The 20,975-nt window shown below is 36.0% G+C and overlaps 1 protein-coding gene across 1 annotated transcript in view; it reads left to right on the forward strand.

The window, feature by feature from the left end:
• Positions 1-20,975, forward strand: part of KIAA0825 (KIAA0825 ortholog) — a 251,032-nt gene that overhangs the window by 55,027 nt on the left and 175,030 nt on the right. The window contains exon 6 of the mRNA XM_067315851.1: positions 14,139-14,309. Coding sequence (XP_067171952.1) covers positions 14,139-14,309 — 171 coding nt within the window. The remainder of the gene's footprint in view (positions 1-14,138; positions 14,310-20,975) is intronic.

Consider the following 20,975-nt stretch of genomic DNA (forward strand, 5'->3'; position numbering starts at 1 on the left):
GATTACAAAAGCATTAAACTTGTTACTTTTTAAGCTTATAGTAGGGGGTAAGATAACAGTATCTGAGTTACTGAAATGTCAATTGAACTGACAGAATTTCAAAGCTGGTAGCATGCCTGAATACCTTCCTTCTTTTTAGAGCTGTTGCTTGAATTCACTTATTAAGCCCATAATATGAAGACTGACAGTGAAATCTCATTATTGACTCCTTGTCATATTGAAAAGATGCCCATTTCAGGTTTTTATTATCATATTGTTTGGTTTACTTAACAAGATAAGTAAACACTAACTTTACTTTCCAAATTATTTGTATATTTATAACCATGAAATTGTCGATGGTCTTTTGGGGGTCTTTTGGTCTTTTATATTTTTTAGACGACTGTGTCCTGATGCAGTTATTTCATTTCACCTTTGCCATCAGGAACTTAAATCCTTTTTCTGAATTCTGTTGAAGTTGAAACAGGCATAATTCCAATCGTGGTATATTTCCTGCTTTCAAAATGTCCACAATTAGCAAACACCAACTAATTATCTTCCTTTTTGCTTTCTCAGCACACCTGGGTGTTCTTCCTCAGCATGAAGAGAGCATTTAACTCACCATGCCCCCTAATTATTGCATTCTCCTCCCAAGTTTAAAAGATGAAAGTGATTTGCTCTCCAGTCTGATATTTTGTGAGTGGTCAGAGGTCAGTTTGAGATTTATATGCTGTACTACTCTATTTAATAATAAAAAAAAGTGACAAAGAATTTGAGAGAGAATTATTAAGTTAGGTTCTCTTTTACTTCACAATATATGGCTGTATGAAGAAAATTATATAGAACAGTGGCAGATAAGAGGAGACTTCAAAAATGTCTTCTAAAGAGGCTCCTGCAGTACTGATTGAAAAGAAAATTATTATGGGAGTCTTTTCAACATATATGTCTACCATCATATAAGCACAAGTTAATTAGATAGTCCTGACTGTGATTTCTGTCAAGATAGAGAAAATTTTTTGTCATAAAATGCACATTCACAGAGCAAATATAACTTTAAAAGGGGCAAAATTATTTTTGTCGCAGTAGTTTGTTTTGCAAAAAATCACATCTGTTTAAATTGGGGGTGTGTCACATCTACCAATAGATAGATGTTATATGCTCAGTCAGAACATGCATATATTTTTCGCAGTGAGGTAGGCTTAGAAATTAAAAAAAAAAAAAATCCATCTTCAGTCAAGGAGCTGCCACATCTAGTGAATTATTAAAAAGCATAAAGCTTTAGGTATTTTTAAAACACTTTTCACTACATTTGCTGAATATAGCAAGGCAATGCAGATTCCTGTCTTTCTGATTTACAGAGAATAAGGATTGTTATAACCCAATAAAACTTCTTTAGTTCAGAATTTAGCAGCTAATGCCTCAGGAGATTTTTAGTACCCCTAACCCTGGGGACTGTGTAGAATTTGATCAGTTGTGGGCCTCAGAAAAAGAGCTTCCTTTTCCTCAATGGGTTCACCCATTGATCATCCTGTGGCTAAGATCCAAATGCTTGTATCTGAGTGCAAGGAATGGGATGACGTACTGACCTCCTGTTTGTGTGCTAGGAAAGTCCAGCAATTTCTGTAATATCACACAATATGGTCAGCTCATGTAAAAAGAGATGTTTTAAGAGTGTAGTCTCAGCTCAGTGGGTAGGAACCTATACATGTGCATCTGTTCTGACATATGATATATCCTTTATTTGTAATGGGGAGAGTGTTCTAGTCTGTCTACAAAATATGTGTTAAAAGGTTATGAATTTCCAAACATATCTCTCTAGAAGTTCTTAAATGGCAATGTCTGCCCTTTTTTCTGCATGCCTCAGCTTATTTCTAGTTTTTATGTTCCTTGGAAAAATACTCATGAGAACTTGGTGGTGATTTTGCCTAACTAGTGTTTTGAAATATCAAGAGGAAGAAAGGAGAAATATGAGTATTGACTCCAGCTTTATAAGCAATTTTCTGAGCGTTTTCTCTTATTGGAACAAAAGCTGTCACTGTCTGCTTCTGTTATATCTTGGAAATTCCAAGGGGTAAGAGAAGCAAAAGTGACAGAATCACTTTAATCTATTATTTAGGGAAACACATAATATCATATGTAGACAACACAAAGGGACGGTGAACACCTGATAGACATTCTTGACTGGCTGAAAGTTCCTAACAGTCTAATTGTAATGGAGTGGCTCTGATGTAATGAACCAATTTGTGCAGCACCCAACTATTCCATTGCGAGTGTGTGTACGGAGGCTAGAAACAGAGCTAGCAGACATTTGTATATTTGCAGGTATTAAAGAAATTTTAATCTTATTAAAATAAATATATTACTTACTGTGATTCTGAATACAAATTATAATTGTCTTTTATCAGCCAAGTGTTTTAAATGGATTACAGGGAAACATATGCAAGTCCTATCAAAGTTGGATTTTATGAGAAAGTTTAACAGACCTGGCAGTACTTAATTTCTCTTTCAGCAAAGACTGAAGAAACACATCCACTTCTAAGTGTTCTGTAAGGACACCTATTTCAAAATAGGTGCCATCTCCAGTTTGTTACAGATTTCCTCGCTTGTTATGCTTTCTTGCAAACACAGTTCTTCAGTGTTCTCTGTGGGTGTGTGGTCTTCAAGGAATGTGTTAGCTCTCCAAGCCCACAATACAGAGAAGAACACTTTAAAAAAAAAAAAAAAAGTGGGGGGAGTCTGTCTGTCATTAGTAAGGCCAGAATGTGGTTTCAGTCCTATTGAGAAAAATTAGAGGTAGTAGCATTTTGACATAGGATTATTCTTCTTACAATTTTCTAAAAAGGATTGTTTGCCTTCAGTCATTACTTCAGAAGAAATTCTCAATTACAGAATAGCATCCAAAAAAACCCATAAATGCTATAAACAACTGCAAATATAGTCTATTTACAAGTTTTTGGACCATTTAAATTAAATGGGAAGCCTAAAGAACGTCTGCTATTTCATTATTACGATAATTATCAGAAAATGATTGGACACCAGCTGCTAAATTCCTTACATAGACCCATCATCAATTAGTTTTAACTCAGGGACTAATTAATTGGTTTATATTTGAATTCTTTAAAATTTCATTGTGTAATGAAATTGCAGCATATAATCAGAATGTGTGGTAATTTATTAGAAGGTATGCTGTGTTTCTGAAAATTAAGCAGCAAACTGAGTCTCTGGTTTCAAAGCAAGCTGAAATAGATATCTACGTATAAAGTATCTTTATTAGTAATTATCACAGAGCACTTCATCATCAGAGCACTTGAGGAATTCTCTGTAGTTTGTTCAACAGAGTTGTAAAGTAGCTGTATGCTCTCAAGGCATCGGATTGGTGAGATGATTTGCTTAAAATTACTGCGTAAATTTGGTGTCAGCGCATGATCAGATGATCTTGCTGTCCAACCTGTGTTTCCAGCACTGGTCTATCCTTTCATTGTTTGGTCGGTGAACATGAATTCAAATTAAGATTTATTTTGACACTCAGTGTTAACAAAGGACTCCTAAGTATTTGCTAGCTAACATCTAGCAACCTGATGTGGAATCAGCCTTCACAATAAAGTGAAAACTGATTTCATTTAAGTGGGAAGATATTATGGAGTAGAATTGATTAAAGTTTCATGTATAGCGAATCTCTTTCAAAAGATTAGTGTAGTCTTCACTGAGGTTGTTTTAATAGATAGCAGTGGCATATCTCTTTCTGCGACAGACACTCTCCTGATTAAATATATGCAAATTTATACATGCTTACTCTGTTTATGCATTACTTGAAATCCTTTACTTCACTGCTTTCCTTTGACATATAGACAGTATAGATGTATAGTATAAGCACTTAAAGTCACAAATTAACGATGATATTTAATAAGAAAATGTTTGCTATCGTTACATCTGTGACCATTTAAAAAAAAGGGGACAAAAATAAGCCAATGTGCAGCCTGTTTGCCTGAGCCTTTTTATCAGATTCTCTTGGCATCCCTGGGTTTCCCTGGAACTAAAGGGAAGTGCGAAGCAGACAGGTGTTTAAAAAACCTTCAACGCTCCAACCCCAGTTTGCATCCATGTGGTTGCCTTTGCTACACTCCTAGTTTCTTTATGGGGCTGTCAGTTTCAATCAGCAGCGAGTACATGTGAGCAGTGTATCTGATAAACTTGTCAATGCCTTTTTAAAGCAAGATTCCCCAACCTATTCTATTCAACTCTCCTCCCCCCATCCCTTTTTCATCATTTCAAGTAGAATCTTGATAAGACAGAGATATGTCACAAGCAGCTGTGTATAGCCAGCTCAGGCTACAACTAATTTGTGCAGGAAAAAATTAAATCAGGAGGTAAATTATTTCATGATTGCTCATTCCCAACAGAGTTAGGCATCATTCTGAAGAAAATATCAAATAATTGGTTTCAGGCCATGTCAGACACATGCAATTCCCTTCGCTAATGGCTATGTGAGGTAGCACTAGGCCTCAGGGATCACCAAAGAACTGAAAATAGCTTAGTGCCAGGCACAGCAATAGCGAGACAGAGCACATAGGAAATGAAGTGGCAATAAGTGCAATCTATAGGGGAAATGTGCTTCACTTGGAGTTTAATATATTGGCTTAGAATCTGGCAGTAAGCCATGCAACAATTGTTTACCTTTTTGTCAGCATCTGCATCTGTTCTGTTTTGTGAACGGCACTTAACTTTCAGTCAGTAAATGCTGGAATCAATAACAACTGTTAAGGGATTTCCTTTCTTTTTTTCATATTCCATAACAAATGCACACTACAAACAATGTTTGCCTTAGATTAACAAGGAACAGACATTAACAGGGTCAAAGGGATTTGGTTGGGAACATTTTATAGCTTCTTGGGTTTGCAGTAATTGTGTCTGTGTGATTTGAATGTATCTTGTAACCTATCCAAATTAAACTGTTAAAAAATGCTAACATGCAGTAATGAAGATGATTTTTATAATTATCTTAAGTACTGTGGATAGAAAACTGCTGGCACTGTTTGTAACAATTTAGTTATGTGCAATATTGTATATTACATCTGCTATGCAGAGATATTAAGTTATCTTTTAGAGAATGGGGAAATAAGTCATTATATCCAGCAATACTAATTATTTAAACCCTAACAGTTATTTTAAAAAACATACACCAACATGCCATTTGAGAAGAGAGAACTGTGAGCTCATGTCCATAAAAACTGAATATATCGTTACTAAATGCAAGTGAAAGAATAATACAGTTTATATACCAGCTCTGTTTTAGAGATAGTGTACAGATGAATGCTGTCATAAATGCAAGATTGTTATAATAGTTATAGCATCACTTAAAAGTTAATATCGCTGAGAGCCGGGGAACACGTTATTGTTAATGGAATTTATGTATGTAACTCCCCGTGCACAGCTTTGAAAATTTTACCTCTTGAAATATCCCTATACACAGTGACTATCAGTTTCTATCAGAGTTTCTTTTGCTTTATTATGCTATTTCATTTCAGATTTCAACAAAGTGTTACTTCCCTTTATGAAATAGCCTTATTATTTGTATGTAGGTTGTAGTTAGATTTTAAGTTTAATATTATATTTTCTTCTTTTTGTTTTTTTTCCTTGTATAGCTTAATTGGATAAAATCCCTGACATCACTTTCTTGTGTTCCTTGAAAAACAGTATTGTAGATCTGTCTTATATGAAATTAAGCCTTATAAATGGGGACAAGGGAAAGATACTTAATGTATTGGGAAGGTATTTTATAGTAAAATTGATTTAAAGGCTTTTAAACCCTTGGTTCCTGCTGAGGGAGAAATCCCCACTGTAATCACTGAAGAAGGCAGTCATCAGGTTTCTTTCCAAGGATTCCATCAGGAGTCTCAGAAGTGGTTTTGCCATGTGGCACTGTACACTGGGTAGTTTGGCTAATTAATCTGAGAGCAATGCTCTTGTAGTGCTGCTATTCTTAATACCTTCAGCCAGGTCACCTATGATGCAGGGGTTTCTGCACCACACTTTACTGTGTCACATCCCTGGATGGGTTGAAATGATCAGAATTAACCATTTGATTTTTTGTGATGTTGTGAATGCCAAATTGTTAAAAAATAGAAAGTACCAGGCTCTAAAAAATCAAAAAATTTACTTTAAAGTTTGGGATTAATTGATATGCATATTTTCATATGCCTTTTGAGATTTTCAAATAAATGCTTCCAGGCTATAACCAAGGAAATTGGAAACACTTTATTTAATGGTTTCAAGAGCTACAGCTTTGAGGACAGTACCAGTTTTGAAACTTGCTATTAAATCACAAGTTAGCAGGTATACACTGGTTTTCTAGATCTAGAACAGCCTTATTTCTCATGCTACTTCATTTTAGACATGAGGGCAAATCTTTTGTAAGTGGTAAGATAAAGGCAGAAAGCTCATTACTAATTTTAAGTACTTAGGAGAAGCTCAGGTACTATGAATGAGTACTTTATAGAATGTGTATCTTTCGCTTTGTGGTGCTTGAAAAATGCTTTAATTAACTTACATGAACTGACTTAGAATTCATATGGGCACTTCCAAACTTCATCACTGGTGAAGTGAAATTTTCCAGTATCATGGCTTTTATTCCAAATAAAAAAGTTCCCAAGTGGTCACATTATTCTGCAGAAAATATCTTTCTTGATATACAAATAAAGAAGAAGACTGAGATTCAGTGTTTAAGACGTTGTAGGATATCCACAATAAATTTAACCCTGAAGTTTGGATGACATGCTCATTTTTGGAGGAGGTCTTTTTTAACACATAGTTCTTTAGTTTCTTCATATTTTCTTTAGATAAGGACAGATTTTTTTCATTAATAACATCTGTATTTTTATATTAGAATTTTTATTGAATAGAATTAGCCTCTACAATGTATTCAGTTTAAATCATTAGAAGATGGGATTTTTATTTAACTCTCTGTTAGTATCAAAAAGTTGTCTCTGATTTCACTAGTAATCCTTATATATCTCTTTTTACAGTATTGATACTGTCTGTTTCACTAGTCTATGTCCTGTATAGGCATATTTTTTAGTTGTTTCTTTAGAGAAAAAAGTGGAAAAGATTTAGAGAAGGGCAAAAAGGTGATATAGGATAGCTTTCATATATGGAAAAATAAGCAAGATAGAATTCTTCAGTGTGAAAACAAAGTGATTGAGGTGGTAGTATATGCTAGATATCTATAAAATGATGAGAAGCATTGAAAGAACAAACAAGGATCAATAGTGTGCTGATTCTTAAAATTAGTGAACATCAAAGAAGCTAGCAGATGAAATACCCAAACATACAAAAGGATATTTTTGTAAGGAAATACTTCTTAGCACAATGCATAGTTAAGGTGTGGAACTTCTTGCCACAAAATGTTATAGATGCTAAAAATGTATATGGGGTGAAGGGGTAACAGGGGGAGTTGATGAAATAGCCACTAAGGACTAGTGATGTATACCATCTCTGTTTCTGGAAGCCCCTCAGATGCAAATGGTCAAGGGCTGGGAAAGTACTGAGGGAAGGTATTGCGTATGCATTCCTTGTTGTGTTTTTATTTAGGCATCCTCTTTCAGTCACTGTCAAAGCCCGGAATACTGAGGTAGATGGCTACAGAGGTGAACCCAGTATAGCTACTCTTATGATTGTGTGTTCTTATGCTTATGACATGAAGATCTTGTCTCTTCACAAGATCTTTATGTCAAATGCAACAGTTATGTATAAATGGAACTGTTAATACAAGTGTATTGACAATTTTTTTGTTTATTTTGCTATAGTTCAGTACACAGAAAAAGGAGAGCCACTCTTCTCAAGTAAGTTATCTCTTAGAAGGCCTTTCTTACCTGTTTTATGGACCATGTGATCCAGAGGATCATGATGTGAGAACTGCCATGAGCAATGCTTTCTTGTGGGCTTGAATAATAGCATTTCTGTTCTTCATTTAAAGGTGCTAAATGTGCTGTCACTTCTTGTCTCCTACTTGAGGTGCTTTTAAGTTTTCAGATTATACATGTTTTGCACTAACATCTCTTATAATCAGTCTACATGAAAACCATATTTTATTGCACTTTATTGTCAGGATTTTATATTAAAAACCTCAGTAAAGCTACTATTTAATTGAGTTTGGACTACTGTATTTTCCATGCTTCAAGAAAAGTGTTGAGTCATGCTTTTTCATTGTTTGTTGTTAGAGGGAGTGGTTTGCCAGTTAGTTTAAAACTGTTTTCAGTGTAGCATTTCAAGTCTAACATACAGGGATGAAAAATACATTTAAGGCAGCATACCTATCCCCAGTGTAGAGCTTCTGAGTCTTTAAAATGCTATCAGGATTGTAACTAAATAGCTCTCTGAAATTTTTTGTGTGGCACTTCATCTGCTCAATATCAAAAGATATTTTTTCTCTTTTCTAGTTAATATTTTTTGTTAGTGTATCACTAAACCTGGTTGTTGAAAATTATGATGAGCATGCTTACATTTTGTAGAGTATATTTAAACTACATGCTCGTCTTAAATTATTAGCATCTGAAGCCGAGTACTTAATGTTAACCTAATGTCATCATTCCTGCAACAAAACCCTATGTATGTTACTGACTCTTGACCGTTTCTGCAGGAACTTGTGGTTCCTATGCTTCCTTGTATCCAGGCTCTTTTGTAATCTTTTCTATATAGTTCTGCCTACTGCAGTAGTATTTTCCAGTCTGAGGAAGGAGGGTAAAAAGCAGGAAATTGTGGAATGAATATTGAAAGAATGCCAGGTTCAGATCTTAGGAAAGTTTCTCCATCTCCAATTCATTCAGCTGAAGTGGAAGGCAAAACTTTAAAAATCAGTGCCCCTTGTTTCTCTGATGATGCTAGACTGCTGTATGACTGCATCAGCTGCCTTGGCACCAGCACAATCCACCACGGTCCTTGCAGAATTTGATAAACGTTCATTATTAGTCGTACCTAGGGTTTGTTTTTTTATCAGCAAAACTCTCTGAGAGTCAGCTTGTTTGGGATGGCAGACTCCTGCTGCCTGTCATCTCATGGTTGGGATGGTGAATCAGCATGCCAGAGGAAATGAAGTACCCTTTATGCCCCCTTTGTTTCTGTGTGAATGTTAAAAGTACAGATCACAGGATGAGGATATTAAGATAATGAACATTATGGACTTACTCCTCTGCTTCCTTCCAGTTTTTTATAGTTAACTGTCACGCTTTTTTTGCTTTGTACAAGTACAGGTTCAATTTACTTGACAAAAATCTTTGCCTTTGTAGACTTTTTTTTTCCAGAAAGGTACCACAAGCTTGGGAGTAGAAGCCTAAAATACTTTCTGTTCTCTCCTCTTAGCCAAATATTTATGCTGTTCTCAGTAGATACAAAGCATCAGTCTCTCATGGGAAATACAGTTTTATAGACACAGCCTGTTCTTCTAATGTTTTAGTCTGAAAACTGAAGCTCCTTAAGTGCTGTGCATCAAGGCCCTTTGTGCACTAACAGGTCTTAATGGCCCTAATGAGCCTCACCTGGGGCTACCACCCCAACCCTGTGATAGGCCCAGGATCTTATTTAAGGTCAGACCTGGGCCCTGCCTCAGCTATGCCGTAGGAGTACTGGTCTCCAGCTAAGCTACAGCCATGTCTGTAAAAGGCTATGGACCCTGTTGATCCAAACCCTGATCTGTGGATTGATTTCCTGGCTTGACCTCAGCCTTGCCTTGTCACCATGAGCTTACCTGATGATCTGGACTTTTGGTTGAACCTGGCTGTTGTCTGCCCTGCTTGCCTTGCCTGAGTGCTGTGAAATGGGGCCCTGGCTGGTAAGGACCTTGCCTCACTGGCCATGTTATTGTGCTCTGCTCCCTGTCCCTTAGGAAGCAGCCAGCTCTCACTGCTCCCTGATACTGTGTTCACTTGGGATCTTTTTTGTTGTGCCTAAAAGGTAGCTTATCTTACTGGCTTAGGAGTCTTCCACTAGCAGATTCAGCAGTTCAGGCAGCCTCAGTATAGGCAATGTGACTGTTCATGACAATCAACTACAGAACTTACAGATCTGTTTCCACTATTTGTGTATATCATCACATTGGCTGCTTAACTGTTTGCTATTACACAGTTCTTAAAAATTCTTAAAATTTGTTAAAAGTTTAAGAACTTAAAAGTTCCTAAAAAAAAGTGTATGGAGTTCTCTATGTATTCCATATATGTGTATAGGATGTTTGTGTGTATATATAGATATATACATGTATACTATATACCCATATATATCTGAGGGTCAGTTTGTACAAGCAACACTGATGTAAACATTCAGGAACTTATAACAGAAAATGTAAATTGTATGCTCAGTAAACAAATAATCTATACAATCAAGTAGGCTAATGAATTGTTGTTCGTTGCTTGTAAATACGGTTACTTTTACAGAGTCGTAAAATGGACTTTATGCAGATCCCAATGACTTCTTATGTTTTTCCCAGTATTAGGCATGTAATGTCTCTCTTACTGTATTGGTGCTAGTACTGTTATGTCTATATAGTTGTATATTTAATAAAGAGGCAGTATATTTTAATGATGTGATTTTGAGGTTTTCTTCTCAAACTGTGTACATCAGCTGGTGATTTGAGGTGACAACAAAACTGTGATTACCTGGGAGAGCTCTGAAGCTTTTGCTCTCTATTATCCTTCCAGAGCAGTCTTAGGACTTGGGTCAGATGACTCATCTCATCCCAGGGATCGTCCGCCTCACAGCTTTGGTGCGAGATGGTTCTTTGGGTTCAAACGTTCCTCTTCCCTGGTGTGAACGATTTTAGAAAAATCATGTTTTTTACATGGTGGTCCTCTCCATGTAAAGAGGGTTCCTCCCCTCTTCTAATGCTTTTATCTTGACCATATTCTGGTCAAATTATCTCCTGAAGCTGAAGAAGTCAGGACTCTTGGGTTGGTGAAGGTTCATCTACATGCCCACTCTCTTGGACCACCACGTTCTCACTGCCCACAGTTTATAGGTTTCTGATGAGTTCCAAACCCAGTTGATCAGCAGGGTTTCAACTTCATGCTTCAGGCCTTCATGAGTTCACTGTTTGAATCCCTGATCTCTTGCCTCCTCTTCTCTCGTCTGTGAGGGTGGGCTGCTTATTAGGTGAAGGAGCTTGTTTGATTCTTTTTTTCAAAGACAATTTTCTCCATGCTTACCTCAAATTTCTTCTGAATTTTTGTCAGAGTTTTTTCTCAGCCAAGAAATTAACCTGGTATTCTTCCCTAAGCTTCAGATATCTAGGACTTTGTCTATACTTCACAACCTGAAAGTCAGAAAGGCTCTTTTATTTTGTCATCATGAATCCCAAGCCCTTTATGAAAGTCTCCCAGGCTATTCGTCTTCATTCTAGGAAATACTAGGGGTTCTTCTGTCTCTGCATAGTGATTGTCCAGAAGAATATCCAGCTGCAGACCAAATTATTATTAAACCATAAATACGGAATTTCCAAAAGTGGTCAGAGCGCCTACAATCAGAATTCAAGCAATCTCTTTGGCTGACTGCATAGTGCAGTACTTGTGTCCTATACGTTTATCTTGTGGCTGCCTGTGGTTCTGACCATGTTTTCTCATGTATCCAGAACTGTTGCTGTATTTATTGCTTTGCAGCACTCATTGTTTATGTGACAGGCCTTTGAGATACTCTCTCTGGTAACTGATGCTGGGGTTACTGCTGGGAATCTAATCCTTGGTAGAGTGTGTATGTGAACATGCAAAGAGAGAAGACAGGTTAAGTACCAGTGCCTGATACTCTCCAAGGCCTGTCCAGATGTAATTCACTTGTTCATTGGCAGGAGCCCTTTCTCTAATAAGCCATGCCCTGAGCAGCAGGAGCAAGGGAGAAGCTAGTGTGTACCCTTCACAAGAAGGGTGTACACAACAGAAAACTTTCAGGTTTCATTTGCCAGAGTCTGACTACCTCATTAGTAGAATGTGTCTGTGGAATGCTCGCTGCTGCAGGACCTTTCTTTCAAGGCTTTGCCACAGTACACTGTGGATGTCCTTTTGGTCTCCAGTTTCATCTCTCTGTCTTAAATAATTTTTTCAATAATATGGAAGAACAATTGCACTCTTCATCTGTATAAAGTAAAATAGCATTTTCTTTAAGGAATAAGAATTTTATCTCGTATTTGGTTTCTAAGTATTTCAATTAATGTATTATTTTTGCCTTTTTCTACTTTAAGGAAGTTATATAATGATTGGAGTACTTAATCATATGAAGAAATATGTTAATTTATATATTACAGTAGATTCAGAATGTTTATAGAACAGTGTAGTATTAAAGGGTAAGATTTTTGCTCTGAAGATTGTGTAAGTGTTGGTTTGCATATAATATAATATGCTTTATAATTTATCAAAGCATTCTCTCAACTTCTCAATGGCATGACAGAAGAGGGATCTTTGAACTTGATATCTTCTGGTTCCAGCTGAAATATACTTTGAATAGTCATAAAAAATAAAAATAAAAGTTTTCATTTCTCTCTGGTTTTATATTCTGAAAACATTTCTGTGGTACACCTTTGGCTTCTAAGTGCATGTCATTTCACTCCAATGAGGACAATGTAGCTTGGGGCAATCGTGTAGTTGGTAGGTTCCTTTCTTCCTCAAGAGAGGGGACAGCAGCATCACAAGGTTTTCCAATCACAGGACACAGAACTAACATTCCATTGATTTTTACGATATGATTTGTGGTTCTCACTTCTTGGATTTTTTATTTCTGGCTGTCTGCAGACTCAGGCAGTCATGTCATATCAGTCACATTCAGTTTATGTTATCAAGCTTGCAGGTAAAGGTGAAAAATTCTCTAAATAGTAGCTTGTCTTTTATTGGAAGTTTAAGACTTAAAATTGGAAATCCAGTGATAAAATTTCCTTGTTATTCAGAGAGGAGAGGCACCAACAGAGGCAATTATGTATAACATTTTCTTTTGCCATTCTTAGAAATGCAAAGGGCTAGCATAAATACATCTGTTTAGAACTTTGAGGAAATTCAGGTGTGGATGCAAAACTCAGTTCAATCTCTAAGGCTCCAAAACTGGAATAGCAAATTAGGGAATTTGTATTCAGAGCTCAGCTTTGCTACTTAGATCCATGTCTATTTAAAAGTGATTTATGAATACCTTAAAAAAAATAATCTAGGAACTTTGAGGAAAAAGGGAGGAACTGAATACTTCAAATTGCAAAGGTGAGAAAGATGTGACACATGAAAGTACGTTTCAATCAATTTGTATTTGTTTTCATCTTTCAGAGCCTGTCTTTCAAACTACTCTGGCCCTCACTGACACTTTCTACATAAACTGTTCTGCTGATATTACATCTGCAACAGAACTCCATAGGAACATGGTATCAGCTCACAATTTGCATAGAAGTGCAAATTTGTTACATTTAAAGAAGTTTTAAAATTAAAATTGTTTAAACAGTGTAGTTTGGCAAAACTAAATTGGAAACAGCTCACGGTCTTTTGTAGTCTGACTGTGCTCAAAGCAGAGTTCCCTGGCTGATGTGACATGATTATATGTTATGACTGTAAGTGTTAACCTTTCAAAATAAAATGTTCAGTTTCTTCTTTTAAAAACCAAATGCTTATAGGTATATTACTTGCTGATATTTGTTCACTGACAGTCTCACTTGTTTTCAAACCCCACATATTTAAAGTTGTGGAGTGTTAGATTGATGTCTCTTTTCACTCAAATGTCATATTCATCAACTGTATTGTGCTAGCAGATTGTTAAACAGACAAGGTGACTTGCAGAGTGACAGTATAGTGATTTGGTGTCCCAAACCATTAAAATATAGTAATGATGTGTTTTTTCATTTGTTCAATCAGTTTTTGCAATACTGTATTTTTCTGTAAAATGCAGGTAAGAATGTTCTCTGTATAGATCTTTTGCTTGGAAAATTTCTAGTTAATGAATAATACAACCTGGAATTCTTTTGTAATTTTCTGGATACTTGAAAAATGCCAAAGGATTAATAAGAACTAGTGTAATAATAGTTTAGAATGAAAAAGAGGATACATTATGCTAAGACAAAAATGAGGTGACTTGGTATCCCTTACTTTTCTACGTATTCAGTTTTGCAGGATGATTTTTTAAGCAAAAGTAAAAAGTATTTCATGATTTTATTTGAACAGCCTCCCAAGAATACCACAAAAAAGAAAGGAACTTCTGTTTAACATTGTATCAACTCAAATGTCTTTCTCAGCTTATTAAACTCTTTTTATTAATGGAAGAAAAAATTGAAGAACTTTCTGCAGAAATTCTGTTGGTGCCTTCATTTGCTGAGAAGAATAAGAATGTTCAAGGTAATGGAAACTTCCTTGTTTATTCATTCTGGTTTGTGCAAAAGGATAATTTTATATGTTTTTCAAAATTAACTACTTAATATATGTCATCTCATTATATAAAGAAGTATATTACCATATCTGCTGAAAAATCTTTTTGAAATATGCAGATTTACATTTAAGCACAGTTATGACTTGTGGAAAAGAACAGATAGTTGTGTATAAATATGTGATATACAGTAGTTATTGATGAAAAAACAAATGAAAAGTTATCAAACATTGTAATCAGAAATATTAGTGTCTCCTGTTGAATCTGTATAAATGGCCTGTATTTTATTTAAGGCAAAATAATATATGGAGGCTACGTTCTTTGAAATTGTGAGTATTTCTGACCTTGTCCTAGAAAGTTGCCTTTTTCAAGAGAGAAAAGCACTGACTTGAACATCAGTGTTATCAGTCTTATTATGCTAAGTGTTTTAGTATATAGTCCAGCTTTAGCCTATAGTTCCTACAAACACTTACAAATATGTACTATGTTTACTATCGTGCTTATCCCATTGACTTCACTGGGGCTTTTTATAAAAATAAGCTATTGATCAGAAAGTATACTTTTTCAGAATCAAGCCTCTAGTTTGTATTTGCTCACTCTCTTTTTCATCTGATTGCATTCATGTCAGATGAGGAGAACCTGAAATCCCAAAAACTCATATGAATAGCACCTTCCAGATCACAGCATGCTCATAAGTGTTCTACTCTGCTTCTTTTGCCAGTAGAGGGATTCCAGGTCACCAGAGAGCAAGTGGTTTCAAGAGCTTTGATTATATTGCAGGAAAGAATCATACCAGAAATGAGGCCACGCTGCTTAGGGAAAGAGGATAGGTGGAGTCAAATATTTGATATCTCAGTAGTCGAGCTGCAGGCTGAGAAGAAAGGTGTTTGGGGAGTGTGGTTTCAGAATACTAAATTGATAAAAAATTTAAAAAAAAATGAAATAAAAATAGTTCAGAGGCACAGATTTTGTTGATGGATTCTTCATCTGAAATATTAACACTCTGTAAAAAAAACAACAAAAAAACAGGTTAACCTATATATTTTCAGAATATACATCAAAGCTCAAATAAAATTTGCATTCAAAGTTCTATTTTTGCTATTAGTCTCAATGTGTTTCTGCCTCCTTTAATCTCTCAAATTTACTAGCTGTTCTCAAGAAATGTTAAGCTGTCATACAGTATGCTTTACTTTTTATGGTCTTAATCCTACAAAGAGGTGTTATTGTAACTCTTATTCCCATTTGGACTCATAGCGGTAATGTGTAGGATAGAGTATACGTTCAGCAGAATGGGATAATTTTAGGTGTTCTTTTTATTAGTGTTTTCTGGGATAAAATGTAAATTTTTTTAAAAACACTGGAATGGGGAATATACTTGACATGTTTAGCTAACTGCAGCCTATATGAAGACATGTGATCTCCAGCAATTTAGAGAACTTAATGATTTCAATGTTAACAACAAATATTTTACTTGCCAGAAGGTATGTTTTGGACTTTATCCTGCAAGTATTTCTCCAAGCTTCATTACATTTTGAACTGTTCCTGAAAAGTGTGTTAAGCCTTCTTTTTTGAGAAATACTCTTTTACGGTAATTGTATGTACAGTAAGTCTGTTCTTAAGTGGTAGCTCTAGTTATCAAATCTGAGAGGGCAAAATTAGATCATCTTGTACGAGGTAGTCTTATTGTTCTAAAGAAAACACAAAATGGAAACACACGTGAAGGTAAATCTTTTACAGATGAGGTTAGTGCCATCATCAGGCATCTTTGTTTTCAGTTTTCTGTTCTGATCAGGTGGTTTTACTCACAAATCTTTGCTCAGTTGTATCATTTTTTGGAGAATATGTGAACAGAACATGTGACATGGCCAGAGTAACAAAAAAAAATCTGTCAAGAAGAAGGGCTTATTGGTGTTATTTTCACATCATATTGTTAGAAATCTCAGTTGTAGTGATGAAGTGAAAGATGATTTGATATGGGAGAATGAGAGCTACGTTCCCAGTAGTTCCGGGTTCTGGTAAGTACCAAAAGGGATTTAAGATTTTTTTTTCTGTTAATGTCCTATATTAGGCTGATAATCTTAATCTTTTTCATTGATGAAACCTGAGTTTTGATCAAACAGATTGATTAAAATCCTTGCTTTATTTTAACCAGAATACATTTGTTGTATGTGACTAGAAAATATAATGGCCATCTTCTGTACTTATTTAGAAGCCTTCTTTTTAGAAATCTTGTTAGGAATTTAACAGGTTGTGTAGTGCAGATCTGTCCAAAGAAGCTTTAAATTAACTCAGGTACTAGTAGCAGGTTTACAGTGCAGCAGACACTGCAGAACTAGCCTAAAAAGCAGAGTAAATTAGCTCAGATTGAGTAGTATGCTGCTGTTGCTAGACAGTTACCCATACTCTTTCTCGCTAGTTTAGACCAACGTTGGGTGTATCTAAACTACTCTGCAGTCACTGCAATGTAAGCATACCTGAAGAATCAGTGTTCTGCAAGTAGTACTGCTCCTAAATTAAACAAAACTATACAACTCATAATAAGTAGGCTAACATCCAAGTGAGCTAAAGTTTCCCCACACATCACATAGACTGGAACCTTGCACTTTTTTTCTTTTCTGTTTGGTTGCTTTTAGTATTGATGGAGGCCTTTTATCTATTTAATTCATGCAGACATGCAACAAAAATATGAGGGATTTTTTTTCAGGCACTCATGTCCTGTCATGTGTGGTGTTTGTGTGTTGCTGTTTCAGTGGCAATTTTAGTTGATTTTTGTTCAGCACATCCCATGGTACTTCAATCTTGATATACAGAACATGTGTAAAGTTCCATCAAAAACAAAGTAGTTCTTTGGACAGTTCCTCTTTTTAATTTTTTTTTTGTCCCAAAGATGGCATGTGAGTTTTATCTAAACCAGGCGGTTTCTTGGCCCTCATTTTTCTCTAAACCCAGCAATGACAAAGAGCAATGGCTGCATAAATTGGATGTAAGAAGAACACTTAGGGTTTATCACAGAAGAATCAAAGATTTCATATCTTCTGACAGATTGTTTGTACTCTTAGGGGGTCTTAAGAGGGGTCAAATGGCTTCTAAGAGTTCCTTAGCTAGATGGTTAAGGGATTGTATTAGGGAGGCGTATGTAGTTAAGGGTAAAGAGGCTCCCAGGGTTTGTAAAGCTCATTACACTAGGACTATAGCTGCTTCTTGGGCGGAGAGGTCGAAGGCTTCCACATTGGAAATTTGCAAGGTGGCCACCTGGGCTTCTCTTCATACTTTTTCATTGCATTATCGCTTGGATGTAGTCTCTTCTGCAGATTCTGCTTTTGGTAGGAGGTTGCTTGTGAACCAAAAAAAGAACAGTGAAGAAAAGAAAGACATGTAGTTCACAGTTCTAGCTGGCAACAAGACAAGTTTCTTTGCAGTGTGCACAATGGAATCCTATGAAGACCAATTTAGGCGGTTGAAAATAGATGTGAGAGGGAAGTGCTGCCTACCAGTATTCTCTGATGGTAACCCCATGGCAGACAATAGCACCAAAGGAAACAGTGAACCAGAGTGAACTCTGTAGGGAGATGGATGTGCAGGGGTTTTTTAGGTGATATGGATAGTTCTCCGAGTTCAGTTTGAGAGTTCTATATCTGGCATCTTCTGGAATATATTCAATATATTCATTTTCCCAGACTGTTTTGCATAGATGAAAGAAAAATCTATGAATTGTATTTTCCACTATATGTTCTTTTCAGGATTCTCCATCCAGTTCATGCTGATTTTGTTTTTTGACTTTTAATTTTCAAACCTAAGCATATGTTCTTCAATGAATAGTATGTGCATGCCAAGTTTTGCACTTCATTTCAATGCAATACTTGCATTACCTAAGCACAACAAATATCTGAAGAGGTGGTGTAAATACTCATTTTATGCACTACCAAGGTAGTGTTCAGTCTTTCTCTTAAATCACATAAAAGGAGAAAATAGTGACAAATTCTCAGACTTAAAAATAAATGATGATGAAGCTTTGTCCCCTCACTGAACTTTAGTATGTCACCTGGATAAGACTACCACTCTGCTTTTCTGAGGAAAGGTATCTGTATTTTTCTAACAATTACAGAACATGTATTCCTAGTGTTGCATGTCCTCATTTCCTTCCACCATTAGCAGTAGGTTTCAGAAAATGAAAGGGATAACCACCTTCTGTTTTTTCTTGAATAGATATTTAACCCTTTCTTTTGCAGATATCTCATCATGCCTACTGTGATGAGACAGTTTACTTCTCATTTTACATTCAGTTGAAATCCCTGAAGTGTTCTGATATACCTAGTACATTCAGCATCACAGGGGTTGTTCTCTTTGAAGGAACCTGGAACATTCAGCTGTAGCCAAGGGTTAAGCAGGAGATCTTGATTTAGAATCATGCCAAATTGCATTTTCTTTCCATCTTTAAGGTGGATATCTCTTTCCTCTGGCTTTTCAGAAGCCTCTTGTTGAGACTTTTAAAAATCAAAAACATCTAACATACTTTCATCTGTCTCTCACTTTTTTTTTCATTTCAGTGAGAAAGGTGAACTTTGGACAGATCAGATAATGAGTACCAAGAAAAGCTTTTCCCAGTGGAGCTCTTTGAAAACACTGTGGGCAAAGTTGTCAAGCCCTTAGGTTTATAAGCTTTGCCTCAGGGGACCACAAAGATTTGCAAAGGTCTTCCCTTTGCAGTATAAGAAGAAATCCTTTGCTCTGTATCCGTTTCTAGAAAGTGTAATAGAGCAGAGAATCAAATTTATGAGGTGCAACTTCTTAATAGACTTTAAAGTTATAAAGATTCAAGAAAGAAATGTGTGGGGTTTGGGGGTTTTTTTGTTTGTTTGTTTTTGTTTTGTTTTTGCTTTTGTCTCAAAGCAAGATGTTCAAGTATTCAGGTAGCTGCTTTAGCAAATACCTAGTTTTCAGCAGATCAAGCTGATGTGAAGATGGAATTTGCAGTAGGCAGGAGTTTGATTTCAGATATACATTTTCTGTATTTGTGTTATTACAGTGTGCTCAGTATAGCACAACAATTAAATAGTCCGTTATAGAAGACAGAATGTAGAAGGTTTTTAAATCTAAAGCTAGTAAAATATTTTTTGTTTCTTCTGCTCGTTTATATTTGTGGGGAGTTGTATTTTCCATTTCTTCAAGACATATCTCCAGTACAGTTTCAATAAAAGTTATGGCTGAGCCTACTGAATCCAGCCTTGGATTTGGCAAGGAGCACTGGTGATATTATTACTTACCTTACTCACAGTTAGTGAGCAGTCATAGAAAATGTCTCCTTGATGCATAGCTACTCTATGCTGGGTGTTAGATGAAGTGATTATGACAGTTCTTGTGCCCCAAAATGTTATGAAAAAAATGGAAAGCATTTGAATTCTGTAGAAAAATCAATTTAATAGAATTTCTTACAGAGAAGAAAAAGAATTATATTAGCAAAGCAGTAAATCTCATTGTCATCATCATTACAATAATAGACAAATACTGAGTGGGAGAAAGAATTATATACATTGCAGGCAATAGGGCCATAGGCAAAAAAGATTTGCTTTAAAGAAAAGGATAATCACAGATAAATTTTAATACAATTCTGAAAAGTTGGCTTAAAAGTTTTAAGTGAAGCTCTTAATACAATCTTTCTTGAATATTTGCTATTAAATTGATTCAAACTGCCTGCCTGGTAAAACTGAAGGGAGTACATACAGTATGAACAGTTTATCAAGTTTGTCAAAAGTTTCAAAAGACATATGGAAAGGATTTGTGGATGATTTTATCTTCCCTAATGATCAAGAACAGTGGTTTTCAATGTGGAGGTATAGAATATATCCTAGAAAGGGAGCAAGTATGAAGAACTGGGAAGTTTTTCTTTGGCTTGTTTCCTGCTTTTTTCACGATGCTTGCTTCCTTTCACTCTGTTTTTGCAAATTCTCTCCTCTAACAGCAATATGAGAAGTATAACATACATTTATGTCTTTCCTTACAAATGAAGTTTGAGGTATGGAATTTGGAAGAAGAGAGGAGTCAAAGAATTGGTGAGGAGTCAAAGATTTGTGGCTATCTAGGAAGGGGTGCTTCCTCCTTTCCATGGCTTGCCTTCATGAGTGTAATGGCAGTCTAATTTAGGCTGAGTAGCTTCACTACAGCAACTGTACCAGTGTCTTGGGCAAGGCTCCATTTTTATTTCCTAGGGGTGCTTGCTGACTGGGGCAAAGCAGTCAGAAGGCAAGCCAAGAAGTAACCAGACAGAAAGGCCATATGTGTCTATGTGGAAACACCAATTACACAGGAGAAGGCTGTATTAGCATCTGAAGTGCAGAGGCTTTGGGGAGGCTTTGGCTAGTGTGCATAAAGTCAGCTGATCAGGAAAAGCATGAAAGGAGTGCTTGCTAGCTGCAGGTTAAGTTGGACAGGATTAAGGACTAATCTATCTAGATGAGGTTTTGGGAAAGCAGAAGAACTCAGTGACAGGTAGGAGACTTGACCTTGGAGCTTCTTTGAGAAGACCAGAAAATGAGTTTGGTGTGTGTATGTGTGTGTATATATATATATATGAATACAGGGCAAGAGCACCCAGGCTATTGTAGAAAACAAGCTGAGGAGGTATAGGAAGGGTCTGTTGA

Source organism: Apteryx mantelli, chromosome Z (genome assembly GCF_036417845.1).
Source record: "Apteryx mantelli isolate bAptMan1 chromosome Z, bAptMan1.hap1, whole genome shotgun sequence".
Classification (NCBI taxonomy): Eukaryota; Metazoa; Chordata; class Aves; order Apterygiformes; family Apterygidae; genus Apteryx; species Apteryx mantelli.